Source organism: Mrakia frigida (genome assembly GCF_051309035.1).
Source record: "Mrakia frigida strain ATCC 22029 unplaced genomic scaffold BDY24scaffold_5, whole genome shotgun sequence".
In the NCBI taxonomy this organism is placed as follows: Eukaryota; Fungi; Basidiomycota; class Tremellomycetes; order Cystofilobasidiales; family Mrakiaceae; genus Mrakia; species Mrakia frigida.
In genome coordinates, this window is record NW_027481276.1 from 162,643 (window position 1) to 179,558 (window position 16,916).

The following is a 16,916-nucleotide window of genomic DNA, read 5'->3' on the forward strand; positions in this document are numbered from 1 at the left end:
ATGGTGGAAGAGGAGAGCAAGACGAGGGAGGGGACCTTTTTTTTTTGAATCGACGCGTCGCGTTTGACTCTCCTCACGTCTCCCTCCCGTATCTAGCTTGCTTCGCCCTGAGCGTCTCTCTCTCTCTCTCTTGGATCTGAAGACCCTAGGGCTTGCATTACTGACTTCTTTGTCCCTCCTCCTACTCTACACTCACCTGCTTCCCCTTCTATGGCCCGACTTCAAGGAGGGTCGACCGACGCGGGAGGAAAGGGTTGAAGAGAGAAGGAAGCTGCTCGACGCTGTGGACGTTCTACTGTAAAGTGAATGGGTTCTGGGAGGGGTTGTGAGGGGTAGCTCTATCAAAGTTCGTGGGAGGAACGACGCTGGCAGAGTGCTCGTTGAGGTTTCAGCTCTAGGAGGCTGGGAGGGGAAAGGAAGGTCGGAACTAGGCTACTACTACGGGCGACTTGAGAACTACCGCGAGGGAGAATGAGGACTCCTACTGGGCGACTTGACTGCGAGACTGGTTCTGGAGAAGGGAAGCTGAGAAAGGGAGACGAGAAGGGAAGCTGAGAAGTTGACCAATTCTGGGGTGAAAGTTGATGGTTAGGCAAGAAGGTCAAAAACTAGTCCGCTCTTTATACTAAACACGGTCTGCAGTACATAGCACCGAGAAGGAAACAGGAGCAGGAGGGAGTAGCTGGGGAAAGGGAAGGCGGAACGCGAGACACGTCGCAAAGGCTTCAGTGGTCACAGCAAATCAAAAGGGGTATAAACTATGAAAGGGAAGAGGAAGCGAGCGCGAGAACCGAGAGGAATACGCATCTAAAGTAGAGAGTCGAGACAGAAGGGAGGGTCGAGAGCAAAAAGGGAACGCGACAGGTGAGACGCGTCGCAAAGAGAAGGGTTTCAGGCAAAGGGATCTACAGAACGGGAAGACTCGGTGAAGGGAGGAAGAGAACTAAGTATAAACAGAAGGGCGAGGCCCAGAACCTATCGAAGCGGGGTCTCTAACCGAGAAGGGAAAAGGAGAAGAGACGCGTCGTGACCAAAACAAGCAAAAGAAAGAACGGAACGAGAAGAACTCCACACTTCCTCTTCAAACCCCCACAACGCTCGAAGGATTAGGAGCAATCTTCGAACGCCCCTCGTATGCTTCAATTTAAGAATCGGTGCTCTCCGACTCCTGAAGAACTGGAGAGAGGAAATCAAAAGGAGAGGCTGGCTCGACGACGCGGCGTCCGAACATCGAGTCCTCTCGACCTCTCATTCAAGCTCGATTCTTCCCTTTGAGATTCAGTCTCAGACCCCTATCTCCTGAGCCTACTCTGATCACCCACTGTTCGTCTGCGGAAACACTCTGTTTCGAACGTCTTTGAGGAAGCACTATTAACGGCGGGCCCAAAAAGGAAAAACGTGGCTTGCGTCGAAACGAGAGGCCGACGACGATTGAGCTCTCCTTCCTCCCTCTTCCTCCCAACGGCTTCCTTCCCCTCTTCCTTCCCTCCTTCCTGCCCAATGCCCTCTCCGATCCAGATCAGCCCCTCGAGCTACCACCCTGCTCCCTTCATCGACGATGCTACTGGACTGTCGCAGTCGATGAGCACGATGGGTTCAGGAGGAGGAGGAGGAGGGATGAGGTCGCCTACCTCTCCCCGACCTTCGTTCCTGCCTTCGTTCAGTTCGTTCTCTCTCTCCCTCCCTCTTCACCGTTCCGTTCTTAGATTAAAGCTGACCTGCGCCTCTCTTTGCAAAAAGTGCGACGCCCTCGAGCAGCCACGAGTGATTCGACGACTCGACCTCCTTTGCACCCCCAGCTGGTCGAAGGAGGAACGAACGTCGCTCCTCCGTCTACGTCCCACCAGCCTTCTTCGTTCCACTTCACCACCAACGGCGGTCCTCCTCCTTCCCCTCAACCGATCCCTTCCTCTTCCGAATCCTTACCATCCCCTTCGACTCCTCCCAACCACACTTCTTCAAGAAGGAGAACGAACCCGGCCAGCTCTCCAGGAGCAGGAGGACTCCCTTCCCCTCCTCTCTCTTCGTCCCATCAACCAGACCCTCTCGCTGGATTCGGTCATCGTCTCCTTCGAAGGATATCCAACCAAGGTGGTTCGTCGTCGAGTAGTAATACGGCTTCCCCTGCGAGTTTGAGACCTACGTCGGCGGGAACGGGAGGAGGGAGAAGCTCAAGCACTCCTCCGCCTGCGGCACCTTCCAACGCTGTCGGAGCTGCAGCAAGGAGGGCAGAGGGAGAAGGACTGGAGCTTCAGAGGGAGAGTCCTAGAGGAGAACATGCTCGTGAGTTATTAAGTTTTTGGGTTCTTTTGGTTCTTTTCAGTCGGACCTGGGCCGAGGAGGAAACGAAGGGAAAAAACGAGGTCCTCCTCCCCTCCCTCCGATCGACTCCTTTTTGAATCTTTCTCTTGAGCTGATCTTGTCGTTCTCCTTTTCGCTTCTCCAAAAGCCATCTCAACCATCCTCCTCACGAACCCTTCCAACCCTATCGTCTCCTCCCCTTTCAACTCTGTTCCTTTCGTCCTCTCCTCCCCTGACACGGGGTTCGAGTCCGACGCTGTCCCAGCTTCCCTCCTCCTCCCGACCTCTCCTCCCTCAGGCTCAGGCTCAACCTCAACCTCCCTCCCTCTCCTCCATCGCCTCCGCCTCGTTCCTCTCCTGGACGCTTCCCACTCCCTCCCCTTCGACCCCGTCGTGCGAGACGTTCGAGAATCGCCTGCGTCGTCGTCGTCGTCGTCGTTGGACGTGTTCGCTCTCAAGATAGGAAGGTTCACCGACAAGCAGAGTGGAGCGGATGGCACACCGAGGGGAGGGGCGCTCAACAGTACCAAGGTCGCTTTCAAGAGCAAGGTCGTGAGCAGGTGTCATGCTGAGGTTTGGGCTCAGGAGGGAGGGAAGGTGAGCTCTTTTCCGTTTCTTGCTGTGGAAGTCAGAGAAGGAGGGAAGAGGAATAGGATAGGAGGTGGGGAAAAGAGGAAGATTCAGACGATCCTGAGCTGAACTGACCTCCTGCTCTCTGTTCTGCCTTTTCTCAAGTTCTTCGTCAAGGACACGAAATCGTCGTCGGGGACGTTCCTCAACCACATCCGGCTCTCTCCTCCGAGTGTCGAGTCCAAGCCTTTTGCAATCAAGGTACGCGTTTCTTCAGAGAGAGAGAGAGAGAGAGAGAGGCGGGCCGCGACTCGTCGACGCGGCTTCGATCTAGTCAGCGAGCTGACTTTTTCTCTCCCTCCTCTCCTCCTCCTTCCTTCTTTTTGTTCGACTTCCTTCGACGAACAGGACGGAGACGTGATCCAACTCGGAGTCGACTACCAAGGCGGGACCGAGGAGATCTACCGCTGCGTCAAGATGAAGGTCGAGCTCGGTCGAGGCTGGCAGAGCGGGGCCAACACGTTCAAGTGAGTCTTTTTTGGCTTGTTTTGGTTTGGGGCTCTCTTTAATACAGTCTTTCAAAAGACGAGAGCGTATAGTCGTTCATATCCGAATTCGAGATGGGATTCGACGAGGGAGGAAAGTTTCGAACGGAGGTCGGGAACCGAAAACTGACGCGTCTGTCTCGTTTTTTCCCCCCCTTTTCTTCTCCAGCACCAACGCTCTCAAGCAGTTGAACGCGCTTCGAGGAGACGAGTCTTCCTCTGTTGAGGCTGGAAGTGGGAAGGAGAAGGTTAAGAGGGTCAAGGCGAACGTGACGGATTGTGTGATTTGTGAGTTGGTCGGCCTTTCCCCTTTTCTGCGCGCGTCGTTCGACGGACGAGCTCGCCTCTCCCCCCCCCGCTTGAGCGAGAGAGAGATGCCCTGACCGCGTCGACGATGTCATTTTTTTCTTTTCTTCTTTCTTCTCAATCAGGCTTGTTCTCGGTTTCAATCTGCCAGAGCTTGTTCATTGCGTGAGTCGTCGTACTTCCTCTCTCTCTCTCTCTTTGCTCGCTCTTGTGCTCCCGTCGCTGACTTCCGATCCCGCTTCGTCTCTTCCTCTCCAGACCCTGCTCCCACGTCGTTCGTCTTCCCTTCTCACCTCTCAGCAGCACCTTCACCCTTCCCCTCCGACTAACCCTTCCTTTCCTTTCCTTTCCTTCCCTCTCTCTCTCTCTCTCAGTTCCACTACAAATGCATCCGCCCTCTCCTCTCCCTCCACCACCCAGGCTTCTCCTGCCCCGTCTGCCGGTCGTTCGCCGATTTGGAAGCCGACGTCGAAACCGACGACATCTACGAACCTACCTCGTCCTCTCGAAGAGAATCCCTGATCTCTCGCAAAGGTTCCCTCAAGTCGGTTCGACAAGCGTTTGAACAAGCCCTCGGATCAGCTCTTCATGCTTCCGAGGTCGAAAGGAACGACGACCACGACGAGGAGGAGGAGGACGAAGACGAGAACGCCAACGTTGACTTCAACGCCAGTCGAAGCGGTCTCGGACCTTTCGGATCTCCCGTCGGAGGAGCACCGTCGAGGCTAGCAGCAGCAGCAGAGGAGGTGGGAGCTCGACCTGAAACCGCCGTCGGTCAGCCTCGAACGGCAGAGCTGGGATCCTCGGCTTCCGTTGGGTTCGGGGAGAGGTTGGGGGAGGCTTCGACGGCGGAGGAGTTTGCTGGAGGGGCAGGAGCAGGAGCAGGAGCAGGATCGAGACCGATTCCAGAGAGGAACGAGACGCTTTCGAACGACAACAACAACAACGACAACAACAGCAACAACGAGGAGGAGGACGTCCACGCCGAGATCCGAGGAGGAGGAGGATCGACCAGCTCTCATCCAACCCTCGTCGGCTTCCCTTCTTCGACCCTTTCCTCGGTCGGTCTCAACGGAGGAGGAGAGCAGGACGACGCAGCAGGTCGACGCGTCTCGTTCGACGAGGACGAGGATCTCGCAGGATCAGGTCTGCTTGGACGCGTTGAGGAGTTGGACACGATCAGCGAAGGAGGAGGAGGAGGAGGAGTCGTTGAGGGTGGAGAAGGCAGGGTGAGGACGGTGAAGGAGGGTGGGGAAGAGGACGGGGAAGGGAGTACCGGAGGAAGCTCGTCGGGAGCGTGAGCGTGAGCTTCATTCAAGCCTTTCCTTCTTTTTGCTTTTTTTTTTCCTTCTCTTTCCTTTTCGTTCCCTTTTCTTTGCATTTTTCTTCCTCTACACCCCCCCTTTTGCTTTCCCCCCTCTCTCTCTCTCTCTCTCTCTCTCTCTCTCTTCCTACCATGCTTGTACCAACCACCCTCTCACGTCTAGAGATCCCTCCGTTTTTTTTTGGCGCGTCTTCTCTCTCCCTCTCTTTCACGACTCTCCGTTCTCCGTTCTCCCTTCTCTCCACTCTTTGTTTTGTCTTTCACGCGTCGTTCGCGTCGTCTCGGATCTTGCTTTTTTTCTTTCTTTCTTTCTCTTTCTCTTCCTTACGTGCGCTGCCTGCTCCTCTCTCCCTCTCTCCCTCTCTCCCTCTCTCTCTCGCCTAATACTTCTACGCTTACGCTACTCTACATATCGTTTTACTTTTACTTTTTTGCTCTGGATGTTCAAACTCGAACGGACCTCCCCTTTCGCGTCACCGAAAGCTCGAACGAAGGAAGGAGTTCGTGCTCTTGCTGGTATTATCGAGTAGCGGGGCTGAAGTAGATAGACCCAAAGTAAGATGAAGAAGAAACTAGACACGACGACCTGTAAACATAACTATTTGAAGCTAGAGACCCTCTCGTTCTCTTCCTCTCTTTTCCCTCGTCCCCGTTCCCTCTCTTTTTTTGCTCCCGTTCGTCGTTTCGATCGGTAGCTCAAACTGAAAGTCTCGAAGAGAAAAGATAAGAGGAAACGAGACGATCAGCCAGTAGTCCTTTGTGGAAGGAGTGGAGGACGAGAAAGCCTCACCTCTTCGGACGACGCAACCAAACCCGCTTCCTTCGAGCTCCCCTCAAACCCCAGTCTCTGTTTCCTCCCTGATCAAAACGAAAAAAAAAACGTCGAGTCAGCTTTAAATTCTTTTATCGACTAGTCTACCTTCTTCGAACCCACATCGTCAACTCCCCATCCCCCTCCTCGACGCCTCTTCCTCCTCTCCCTCTCCCCCCAACGCAGATCCCCCTCCCGAACCTCTCGCCTGACCACCACCACCACCACCCCAACCCATCTCCTGATCCTCGTCGACTCTCCTCCAGAAGTCGTAGTCTCCCGGTGGAGGTCGCGTGGGAGGAGTCGGCAGAGACTCCCAAGCTCTCGACGTCGGCGCTGGCTCCCATCTTGACGAATCGAACGACGCCTGAGACGGGTTGGAAGGAGCGTTGGGTTGGTTGTTCATGGGAAGAGGTGGGAAGAACGCTTCGGGAGGAGTGATTCGACGTTGGCCTTGGGGTTGACGTCGTTGCTGAGATTGTTGAGGTTGAGGGTAGGAGAGTTGCGGAGGAGGAGCAGGCGGAAGAGATTGATAGTCTGGAAAGGCTGGAGGAGGGGGAGAGGAGGAGGACTGGTGGTAGGGTTGGTAGTCGAGAGAAGGCTGAGGTTGGGGAGGGGACTGGAAGGTGGGCTGCTGCTCGAGACCGAAGGGAGGGTACGCCGACGACGACGACGAGGGTCCTGGGTCGGTCGAGGCTTGCGGCTGCCATCGAGGGCTCGGAGGAAGGAGCGACTGTCGAGGACGAGGAAGATCGACGTCCCAGGGTTGAGATTGGGCGAAAGAGGTAACGAGGTGGGAAGGGGAGGGAAGCCGTTGGGACTCGGACTGGTGCTGAGGCGAAGGGAGATTCAAGTTTCGATTCGACAACGAGGACGCTCCTCCTCCTCCTGCTCCTCCAAGCGGGAACCCCGGACTTGACGCGCTCAGGAACGGTGAGTTCTGATGAGGTGAGGAGACGGTTTGGCGTCCTTGAAGACCGGACGACCAAGGCGACGACGACGCGTCCCCTCCCGAAGGAAGAGTATCCAGACTGAGATTCGAAGGAGTTCGACCTCGATGTGCGGTGGGAGGAAGAGATGGTAAGGAAGAGAGAGCTTCCCTCTGTCGTTGGAAGTTGACGGGAGGAGGAGGGTACGAAAAGCCGGGGGACGTGACCGGACGCGACGAGAAGGAGGGAGAGGCGTAGGAAGGCGAGCCTCCTTGATCCGAGGGCCACGACGACCGAGTCCGCGAGGTTCCAGGTAGGTACGGCTCCTTGAAGACGGGTTGAAAAGACGACGGGGAGCTTGAGACCGAGGTGGTGGGTCGGGAAAGATCGAACGTCAACGACGGTGCTCGTCGACGAGTGGGAGGACGACCGAGTTCGTTCGGCTGGCTTCGAAGATCTCCTAATCCGTCCGACGGCTGGAGGTATTGAGGCTGGGGAGGATAGGGTTGATGAGGTGGAAACGGCTGATTGTGGAGTGGATAAGGGATGTACTGAAGTCGATGAGCGTTCGGGTTGAGCGGATCTGGTTTTCGAGTTTGCGTTTGAGGAGGAGGAGGATAGAATTGCTGATGATCAGGAGGAGGTAGAGGCGATCGAGTAGGGTCCAGGAAAGGAGGTGGGAGTGGTGGTGGAAGCCTGACTTGGGTATGAGGACGAAGGCTGGCGTAGGGGTTTTGGAAGAACGGATTGACGGGGTTTGGGTGATCGTGAGGCGTCGAAGGGATGGGAGCCGAAGGGGATGGTCTCTGGTGTTGGCTCGTAGAAGGGGAGGGATTGGGAGGACGCGGTTGGTACAACTTTTGAGTGGGTTGAGATCGGTTGGGTTCGGCGGGGAGGGAGGAGGAAGAGGAGGAGGCGAGATCGAGATCGAGTGCACGACGCGACTGTGGCTGAGGACGAACGAGCCCAGGCGATGGAACCCGTCCCGAGAGCTGAGGGAAGGAAGAGGTGGAATGGGCTGAGGGAGGAGCGACGTCGAGATGAGGACTAGTCGAGGAACCATCGAGAGGTAGCCCGTCCGTCCGATCCAATGGCGACGTAGGCGAACCTTCCGACCTCCAGGAGCTCGAGGAAGCATGTCCAACGTCGTCCATACGAGGAGAAGGTATCGAAGACATGTCGCTCGAGACCTCTCGTCTTCCTCGTTCGGCCTCCCCTCCTCTCGAGCTCTTCGTCGACGTCGATTCCACCGCTCTCTGCTTCCCTTTCGCCTTGGTCTCCTTCGTCCCCTCCGCCGGCCTCTTCCCCTCCTTGATATCCTCCAGAGCAGCCTTCAGATACCTCATCCGAGGAGTGAGTTTATGAGCGACGTCCGCAAACCTCCCTCTCTCCTTCCAACTCAACAAGTCTCCGTAGACGGTTTTGGCGAGATCGGCAGCGAGCGGTTTCCATTCGATGCAGTGATCCAGGTGACGTTGAAGCTCGACCGAACTGAGGGAGGGTAGAGGAGGGAGCGGAAGGAGTTGAAGGTCGGTGGTGAGGTTTTGGAGGAAGGGTTGGTACTCTGATGGGAGGGAGGTGAGGAGAGGAGCGAGGAGGTTGGGGAGGGAGGTGTGCTGAAAGAGAGGGGGACGACGAGTCGAGGAGGAGAGGGGAAGACGGATTTGGGGAGGAAGAGATGGGAAAGGAGAGGGTTTGCGTTGGAATGAGAGAAGGAAAAAGACGTTCGAGCAACATGGTCAGCTTGAGGCGTCTTTCCTCGGAAAAAAAAGGAACGATAAGAGGATCGAAGGAGGAAACTCACACCAGTGTGCTCGACATTCTTCCTTGATCGTTTCTCTGGTACGTCAACCAGTAATCCAGCAAGTGGATCTCGGGGTCGCTTCGGTTTTCTCGTCGACGTTGAGGGCTGGAAGAAGGAGAAGGAAGGAACGGTGGAGCGGAAAGTAAGGACGGACAGCTCTGAGTTGAGACGGAGATCACGGACGACTCACTCTTGATCCTGAAGCGACAGAGGGAGGAAGAGTTGAGGTTGCAGAACTTGAGTTGGAGGGAGGTTTGTTCGAAGCTGGGGAGAGAAAGGAAGGAAGCCGAGGAGGAGGAAGTGGAGAGAAGAGGAGACATGATGAGCTCGTTTCACAATTCCGCTCCCCTCCTTGACGCTCCTCCCAAACTCCCAGAGAAGTACATGGACCGAAGAAGAGACGATTACTCACCTCCTTGCTGATCTTTAGGTTCGGAAGGAACAGATCCAGCTTCCACTCCTCCGTTCTTCCTTCTCCCTGAGTGGTCGTGCTCCTCTCGACCTCCCCTCGAGCTCGTCGATCCCTCCTCCTCCTCAAGCTGACGAGCTTCTCCTGATGTAGTCGATGTGGGGGAAGGCTGAGATCCTGTGGCCATTCGGGAGCGGCTGTAGGAGAGACGGAGAGAGGGGAAGGGAAGGGATCGTCTTCTCTTGATGAAGGGAGAAGGAGAGGAGAGAGGGGCGACTGTCGGAAAGGATTTTCGTTTGTTTGCTGCAAGAAACGAATCGAGGGCGGAGAAGGTTGACGGCCTGTAGGCGCAGTTTCCGGAGAGTTTAAGGAGGGAAGGAGTTTGAAGAGAGGAGGTGGACGGAGAGGAGAAAGAAGGAGAGCGTGGAGGGAAAGAGGAGAGGAAAGAGGAGAGGGAAGGAAAGCAGGGGTCGTCAGTTCACGGCCATTTTTTTGGAACAAGAGAGCAGCTCTTTCGCCTACCCAGAGCAGTGTCAGATGATGTTAGTCGCTGCACTGATGCGATAGAGAAAAAACTAGAGCCCGCGAGAAAGGAGGGAGGGAGGGAAAGGAACGAACGACTCACCGTCGCGTCAACACTCGCTCTTCCTCTTGATGCTTCCCCTTCCTTCTTCAGTTGTCTCCAGAACCCTGACATAAGCAAGAGATCGAGTCCGTGAAAGTAGAGCCCCTACGTGAGGGGAATTGAAAAAAGCCGGAAGGGCGTAGTCGAACAGAAGAGGAGGGAGGGGTCGCGTCGCGTCAAATTCCTTCTCTTCGTTCTCCTCGCCGTCCTTTCGGGGTCCTTCCTTCAATACTGCGGAAGTAGAGGAAACTCACATATATCCATGTCATCCTCTAGTTCAACCCTTCGTCCCAAACGAAACTTGCAGCCTTCTCCATCGCCTCGTCCGTCTGAACATGGCCTCCCTCAAACATCCAAAGCTCCTTCTTCCCTCCCTCTCCCACCTCCAACGCATCGAAAAACGGCTCCGTGAACGAGACGGGTACGATCCTGTCCTTCGTTCCAGAGATGGCGAGGATCTTCTTGTTGAGGTAGGGGTTGAGGAGAGGATCCTTCGAAGTGTAGGACGTCGAGACCGGGTCGTTTGTTTTGATGAGAGAGAGGAGTGAAGGAGGGAAGTAGGTTGACGACGTGGTTGAAATGGGAGGTGAGAGGTTTTGTGCTCGAGCGGTGAGAAGGGAGAGGTAGTCTGTTGAGGAGAGGACGAGGAGGTGAGCTCGAGGCAACGAGGAGAAAGAGAGAGGGCAGAGACGACTCACCTGGACAACCCACGATCGGAACTCCGAGCGTTATCCTAGGCTCATGGCGGAGGAGCAGCAAAGCTACATGCCCTCCCATCGAGAAGCCAGTGATGAAGAAGTCGGTGATCTTGTGAGGCTCGAGAGGGAAGAGGTACGATGGGACGAAGTCGATGAGATGGCTGATGTCGTGAGCGGTTCCAGCTGTTGAAGCGAGAAGGATCAGCTCAGTGGGTTTGAGAATGTGGAGGGCGAATGGACTAACTCTGCATCGCATACATGTCGAGACTTACGGGGCCCAAGCAAGAAGAGAAAAGTGAGCTCGACGAAGACGAAGAGAAGGAAGCTCAACCAAACAGCTCGGACTCACGCATGTAGATCGTTGCCTGAATCTGAGCTTGATCCAGCCGGAGCGAAGCTGAAGTTGGCCAGGGGATATACCGCTCTCGATCCATGGTTTCGTTGATCCTGGCAAACATGTTTGACGGGTCAGAGAGGGAGGACAAGAAAGAGGGAGGAGGAAGCGAGCTGACGATATTGATGACCACCAGTTCTTTCTCCTGCTTTCCGGCAACTGCAGCCTTTGAAGCGACGACCTTGAGAAGCGTCTGACAGTACTTGGCCATCGAAGACCGAGTGTTGTTCCTTCCATGAGCGACGAACTGAAGGAAGGAAGGGGAGGGGAGTCAGATGAGGCGGAAGCGGGACGGAGAGAGTCAAAACGTCGAGCTCACGATTACGGCCACTTTATTCCCCTTGAGCTGTTCGAGACCATATACGTCACACTCAATCCCTGCTATCACTATAGTCTTGAGCGAGAAGTCCGAGGAGGAAGCGGAGGAGGAGGTCATGGCTGTTGAAGATGGGGGGATCTCCCGTTTTCAGCCTTCGCTTTCGAGCTTTGAGCCTTCCCTTCCTTTCCCTCCAACTTCGATCAACCAAGAAACAGACCTTTTTTATCTCCAAGCGGGATGGAGTATCCACCGTCGTTGTGGATCAGACATCGTCGGCTCAGCTCGTTCATCCAGATCAAGATCGAAAACGAGGGGAAGAAGGAGGAGTCAAGCTCAACTTCCTTCCCTCCCCGTCCTCCTCCTCCTTCGTCTCACCTCGCCCGCTCTTTTCCTTTCGTTTGTCAAGTAAGTCGTGATCCAGCTCGTTCATTTTGGCGTCCATTCTCCCTAAGCTGACTGGTATCGATCTTCTTCGTCTTTGCTTCAGGAAGGGTCTCGCCAACTTCAACGATCCTCCTCACCTCTCCCTCCCCTCGTCCCTCCTGCTGAAGTCTCAGCAAGAATCGCTCATGCTTGCTTCTCAGTAGGAAGGAGTAGACTGGGTCTTAAATTCAACCAGCAGGTCTGCATCGGAGGGAATCTTCGAGTTGTTCCTTCAGACCGGAGGGAGGGAAGCTCGAGGCGTTGTAGTCGTTCCAACGGCTTCCAGGTGAGTTCAGAGACGGAGGACTTCCTTCGAGGCTGTCATGCTAAGTGTGGGGATTATCGTCTACGTGCTGGAGGAGCGTGACGTCGTCAGAGAAAGAGGGAGAGCGGAGGGAGAGGGAAGAGGACCTGGTCGTGTGCGCGACCAGAGACGTCGCCTCTGCTCAATCTCCCTGTTCGAGGTATACCAAGCCTCACCCATGAACTGACCCTTTTCCTTCCTTTTTGTTTCCTTCCCAGCTTGCAGATCTTCACTCGTCGATTTGCTGAGCTCAAGAGGCGAAGTCGACGCTGCCGCTTCTCTCACTCTCTCAAACCGCACGTGCTCCCCTCCTTCGCTTCACCAACGTGCAGCTGAGAAGTAAAGCTGAACTCCCTGCTTCTTCGTCTCCCATCCGTAGAGAACTCGAGTCGTCATGCTCACCGAACTTCTCAAGAACGACCGCTTCGAATCGACGCACCCATCGTCTTTCGGCGGCTAGCATCCCGTCGTCTTGGGCTTATGTTTTCACCGACCTGCTTTCCCGCTCTTGCTGATTCGGTGAGCTCGAAGCTCTGACCCCTGACATATCCTCATCAGCCTCTCTTCGTTCCCCCTCCTCTCGCTGGACTCGGGCTGACAAGGGAGACGAGCTGCTCTCTCTATCCGCGCTCTCTAGAGGTCTACTTTCCGCTCTGCCCTTTCGAAGAACGTGCAAGGGCCTTTCGACTTCCTTCCAGTTTCTGTGTTCCTTCTTCTCTCTTCCCCTTTCTCTTCTCAAACCACCACTCCCTTCCTTCTCTTCCTTCAGCAGTACCAGAACCTCAAACCATCCTCGAATGACTTGGCTTTGGTCAGACTTCACTCCTCTCGAGAGGAAGAACATCGGAATCTACATCGTCGGTGAGTTTCTCCCTTTTCCACCCAAATTCCAACTCGACTCCTCCCCTCCCTTCTTTCGATCCTTCACTACCTCGCTTCCCCTCCCCGTCTCCTCTTCCAGGTATCATGCTCTACAAGCTAGGCCTGGAGTCATTCAACGGATCTATGTCAGCTCATTCTGGCCTTTGCTGGAGGAGAAAGAGACGGAACGAGCGCTGACCCGCTTCCCCCTCGCGTGCTCTCCTCTCCCTCCTTCAAATTTGCCTGCCTACCAGAATCACCCTTGCTACCGATCGGTTCACCGCCTCCAACACCTTCGGCAAGTTGGGCGCACTTACTGGCCTCAACCAAGCGATGCAGGTGGTGATGTCTCTCTCGCTGCGTTCATCCAGGTACGTCGTTTCTTCATAACCGAACGAGTCGAAGAAGACAGCGAAGCTGACCCGTTCGTTCTCTTCACCAGGCCTCCCTCGCTCGAATGGAGAGTCAAGATCGAGAAGTCTCCGCTCTCGGAAGTGTCATGGCTTTCCTGTTCTCGTCTTACATCATCCTCTACGTCAGTACCAGCGTTTCAATCTCTCTTCGAGCCTTCGTTCGAACGCGTCTGACTCCTCGTCTTTTTCGTCTCCCCCATCTCAGGCCATCCTCGGTTCCGTCCTCGGTTCGTACATCGACAAGGTTTACAATCGAGACGGTAACATCTACGACGCTCTGGTCTACGTGGGAGGAGTTCAGGCAAGTCTACTTTCCCTTTTTTCGACCCTGAGAACGAGTGTTAAGCCCGCGTCGTCCTCTCCCAATCCTTTTCCAGTTCACCGTCCTCTGCGTCATCATCCTCGCTGCCACCCTCGTCCCCAAGGGTGCTTTCGCCTTCAACCCTCATCTCATCAACAACGCCGAACTCGAGGGAGAGATCGAAACCGACGATGAAAACGGGGTTCAGAAGGACCATCAACGACCTTCGGACGAGGACGAGAAGTACGAGAAACCTACCAAGACGACGGATGTGGGAGCGATGCTTTGAGAACGAGTAGATACCTCTCTTTCTCGTTACTACTCTCTATCTGTCTCCTTCTCCCGCTCTCTCTTTTCTCGTGTCGTTTTCTTTCGTTTCGTTTCGTTCCCACCTTCCATGCTCTTTTTTCCTTCTTACTTTAACGACCGACCCCGTTTCTTCTCGCACATGTAGTCCATTCTTTTGATGTCCACTGTTTCGCTCTCGCTTTCGCTGCTTCGTCGAGAGAAGGAAGGAAGATGAGAAAGAGAGGAGAGGATCGAGATCGACGTGTGTGAAAAAAAAAAGGCGAGAGCGATGCTGCTAGACGAGTACAGAAAAAATATCAGGAAAAAGACTGGATTGTGTCTGATGCATACAGTGTAGAGTAAGAGTGGAGTGGTGAAGACCCTTGGAGAAGTGCGAGAGAGGGAACGAACGGAAACGAAGACGCGTCGAGATGACCTCTTCAACCCCTAGAGATAGATAGAGAGAATAAACAGATGTACGTGAAACAGAAGAGGAGTAAACCAAACCTAAGGGTTCTACAACGATGCGATGCGATGCGATACGAAGAAAAAATGGACGACGAGAAACGAGAAAACGATGCTGCTCCTCCGACCCTCAAATCAGAGAGTCCCACTCCTCCTCCTCGCCCAACTCCTCCGCTGCTCCGCTCCCTCATCGTCGCCCATCTCGACGTCCTTATCCGAGAAGAAGGGCTGCTGGAAGTCGAGGATCCTCCTGAACGCTCGATCCTTCGGTGTGGAAGCAGGCGGCGAAGGGAAGATGGACCCTTGAAGAAGTTCGGCGAGCGACCTCGAACTCGATCCTTCCGCGTCCGGGTCCTCGTCCTCCTCGACGTCGTCGCAGGCGAGATGGTCGAAGGACCCGACGGAGGAGCAGGAGGAGTTGGAGCACGAGGAGGAGAAGTCGAAGCAGGGAGTGGAAGGGGAGAAGAGGGTGACTCCGAGGGGAGAGTGGCCGGTGGAGGGAGCGGTGGGAGTCTCGAGGTGTTTGTTGGAGGAGGTAGAGGAGGCATAAGGGGTGGCTGGAAGGGACTCCGCTGGAGGCGAAGGTAAAGCAGAGGATGGAGAGGCGTATTTGAGGAGGGCTGGAAGAAGGAGGCAAGGATCGAGAGGCGAGGTTGGAGGAGGTGGAAGAAGGGAAGACGAGGGGACGGGTTCCATGAGCTCGTCGTCGAGGCTGAGGAAGAAGAATGGAGGATGATCAGCCAGGAGGTTCGGAGCTCGAGACAAGGAACAAGAAGAAACGAAAGGTGGACTCACTTTGAGACCGTCTCGACTGCGTCTTCCAAAGTCGTCGCGTCGAACGACGTCCACCTCTCAATCTCCTTCACTCTCTCCGCAAGCTCAGGAACCGTGATCCTCTGCCTAGGGTCGACCTCGAAGACGTGCATGAGAAGCTCGGAAGCCTCGGTGGAGAGAGGGAAGGTGGCGAGGAAGGCCTCGGGAGATCGAAGGAACGACCTGAAGGATTCGTCGTCGAGGGAAGCTTCTCTCCATCTGAAGTAAAGAAGACAAGCTCAGGGAAGAGTCAGACACTGTGAGATCGTGCGAGAGGAGGTAACGAAAGCGACTCACGGGTTCAGCCCGCATGCAAGGGCGACGAGCAAAATTCCCAGTGCCCAGCAATCGTTGGCAGGAGTGTTGTAGCTGGTGTAGGGCTTGAACATGGCGTTTCGGCATTCTGTAAAAATAACAAGAGAAGACAGGAGAGGGCATCAGCGTTTCGGTATGTTGTGAAAGAAGGAAAGGGAGGAGGAGAGGGAAGGGAAGGGAAGAGAAGACGAAGTCTCCCGCGACGCGTTCTTCGAATCGAGAGCTGAACGAACCTGGCGAAGTGTAGAAGGACGATCCAGCGTTGAACTCCCTAGAGTTCTCAGCGGTCGTAGCCAATCCAAAGTCGGCTAGGAAGACGGTTTCCCCATCCGGACTGGAGAGGATGTTCTCAGGTTTGATGTCTCGATGAGCGATCCCGTTGTTGTGCAGGAACCCTACGGCCTCGATGATTTGGAGGAAGACTTTGGAGATGAGTTTATCTTGAGCGAGGTAGCGGTGGTGGACGACGATTTGGTCGAAGAGGTCGCACCCTTCGACGAAGGCGAGAACGATGAAGACGAAGGAGACGGTTGTGACAACTCGGTGAAGAGTAACGATGTTGGGGTGGGAGGAGACTCGTCGATGGAGGTTGACCTCGGTCTGGAGGAAGTGGCGATGCTGAGGAGTAGGGCATTCGTTGGAGAGGACCTTGACGGCTGTGAGGTTCCGGGAAGGAAAACGAGCGAGGGGAGAGGGGAAGAGGGAGGGAAGAGGCGTCAGGTTCAACTTCAAAAAGACGGATCGAAGGGAGCATTCTCTCGAGAGAAGATGTATGGATTGAGCGCTCAAGACGTCTCTCGAGAGAGACCAGGAGAGGAAGGACGACTCACCAACGAAGGACTTGGCCTCTAGATCCTCAGCGAGGAAGACGGATCCAAACGCGCCGCTGCCGATCTTTTCGACGAACTTGAGTCCCAGGAAGGTCGTTCCGATGAGCTCGTCGAGGGAGACGGTAGGGCAGTTGGGCATGACTGAAGGAGGTGAAGGTGGTGGGGATGAGGTTGTGGTTGGGGGAGGAACGAAGAAGGAGTCGTCCGAGGGGAGGGGAGGGGAAGGGGAGTGGGACGAGGGGGGAGCGAGTGGGGGGGGAGAAGGAGGAGGAAGTGGAAGGGCAGGGAAGAAGCTCAACGTGGAGTCGAGCTGACTGCTTGCTTCTTGTTGGGGATTGGAAGGAGTAGGATATTAGAATAGATCCTAACTCGTTGGGTTTCAGACAAGAAAGAAGGTGAGAGTTGGACGGGAAGGGAGGGCAGGTGAACAGGAAAAGAGAGGAAGAGGTTTCCCAAGGCCTCGGCTCGTCGGATCCTAATTCAGGGTTGCTTTGAGCTGGAAAAGGCGCAAGCAGATACTTTTGAAGAAAGAGAAATATTCAAACAGAAGTCAGCGTTGATGAAGGGAAGGGAAGGAGAGGGAGAGGGAGGCAGGAGGGAGGGAGGGAGGGAGGGAGGGAAATGTTGAGCTTGAGCTCATCAAAGGGAGGAGCGTCGAGAGCAGTCAAGGGCGAGCTTCTTGGGAGGTTGAGGCCTTTTTCGGTGATCGAGGAGACCAACAGAGTAGTCAGGGCCCGTTGCCTTTGATTTTCGAAGAGTTCCACAGAGATGGTGGTGGAAGAGGCAAGGGGGAAATCGCGCATTTGGTTTCGAATCGGCCAGTGCTCGATCGCTTCCCTCCTCCTCTCCTCACTCCTCCTCTTCAACA

General features: G+C 55.0%; 6 protein-coding genes across 6 annotated transcripts; 3 read left to right on the plus strand and 3 right to left on the minus strand.

Annotated features, from left to right (window-relative positions):
* The first annotated feature begins 1,378 nt into the window (after nucleotides 1–1,378).
* SAN1 (ubiquitin-protein ligase SAN1) lies at nucleotides 1,379–2,506 on the plus strand. The gene is made up of 2 exons (XM_076636613.1): nucleotides 1,379–1,663; nucleotides 1,741–2,506. Exons 1-2 carry the CDS (start codon nucleotides 1,501–1,503, stop codon nucleotides 2,397–2,399), a joined length of 822 nt encoding a protein of 273 aa, XP_076499436.1. The 5' UTR covers nucleotides 1,379–1,500; the 3' UTR covers nucleotides 2,400–2,506.
* Nucleotides 2,507–2,592: 86 nt separating this feature from the next.
* On the plus strand, nucleotides 2,593–4,195 carry BDY24DRAFT_325051 (SMAD/FHA domain-containing protein; the record flags this gene model as incomplete). Its single annotated transcript, XM_076637055.1, has 7 exons — nucleotides 2,593–2,898; nucleotides 3,037–3,132; nucleotides 3,280–3,398; nucleotides 3,586–3,704; nucleotides 3,848–3,887; nucleotides 3,981–3,996; nucleotides 4,097–4,195. Coding segments are annotated over 7 exons (795 nt in total), but the record flags the coding sequence as incomplete, so codon positions are not given.
* A 1,789-nt stretch (nucleotides 4,196–5,984) lies between these two features.
* Nucleotides 5,985–8,910, minus strand: BDY24DRAFT_412483 (uncharacterized protein; the record flags this gene model as incomplete). Its single annotated transcript, XM_076643065.1, has 3 exons — nucleotides 5,985–8,402; nucleotides 8,688–8,695; nucleotides 8,781–8,910. The coding sequence occupies 3 exons, from the start codon at nucleotides 8,908–8,910 to the stop codon at nucleotides 5,985–5,987; spliced, it is 2,556 nt and encodes an 851-aa protein (XP_076499438.1).
* Nucleotides 8,911–9,865: 955 nt separating this feature from the next.
* BDY24DRAFT_347967 (Alpha/Beta hydrolase protein) lies at nucleotides 9,866–11,218 on the minus strand. The gene is made up of 6 exons (XM_076637657.1): nucleotides 11,036–11,218; nucleotides 10,835–10,963; nucleotides 10,672–10,769; nucleotides 10,567–10,589; nucleotides 10,323–10,505; nucleotides 9,866–10,252 (listed from the first exon to the last, which is right to left on the minus strand). Exons 1-6 carry the CDS (start codon nucleotides 11,150–11,152, stop codon nucleotides 9,897–9,899), a joined length of 906 nt encoding a protein of 301 aa, XP_076499439.1. The 5' UTR covers nucleotides 11,153–11,218; the 3' UTR covers nucleotides 9,866–9,896.
* A 1,341-nt stretch (nucleotides 11,219–12,559) lies between these two features.
* Nucleotides 12,560–13,626, plus strand: BDY24DRAFT_412485 (uncharacterized protein; the record flags this gene model as incomplete). Its single annotated transcript, XM_076643066.1, has 6 exons — nucleotides 12,560–12,623; nucleotides 12,724–12,769; nucleotides 12,878–12,962; nucleotides 13,066–13,158; nucleotides 13,242–13,331; nucleotides 13,414–13,626. 6 exons carry the CDS (start codon nucleotides 12,560–12,562, stop codon nucleotides 13,624–13,626), a joined length of 591 nt encoding a protein of 196 aa, XP_076499440.1.
* Nucleotides 13,627–13,857: 231 nt separating this feature from the next.
* BDY24DRAFT_379046 (kinase-like domain-containing protein) lies at nucleotides 13,858–16,354 on the minus strand. Its single transcript, XM_076639011.1, has 5 exons — nucleotides 16,049–16,354; nucleotides 15,452–15,874; nucleotides 15,201–15,306; nucleotides 14,886–15,122; nucleotides 13,858–14,802 (listed from the first exon to the last, which is right to left on the minus strand). The coding sequence occupies exons 1-5, from the start codon at nucleotides 16,185–16,187 to the stop codon at nucleotides 14,226–14,228; spliced, it is 1,482 nt and encodes a 493-aa protein (XP_076499441.1). The 5' UTR covers nucleotides 16,188–16,354; the 3' UTR covers nucleotides 13,858–14,225.
* Nucleotides 16,355–16,916: the final 562 nt, after the last annotated feature.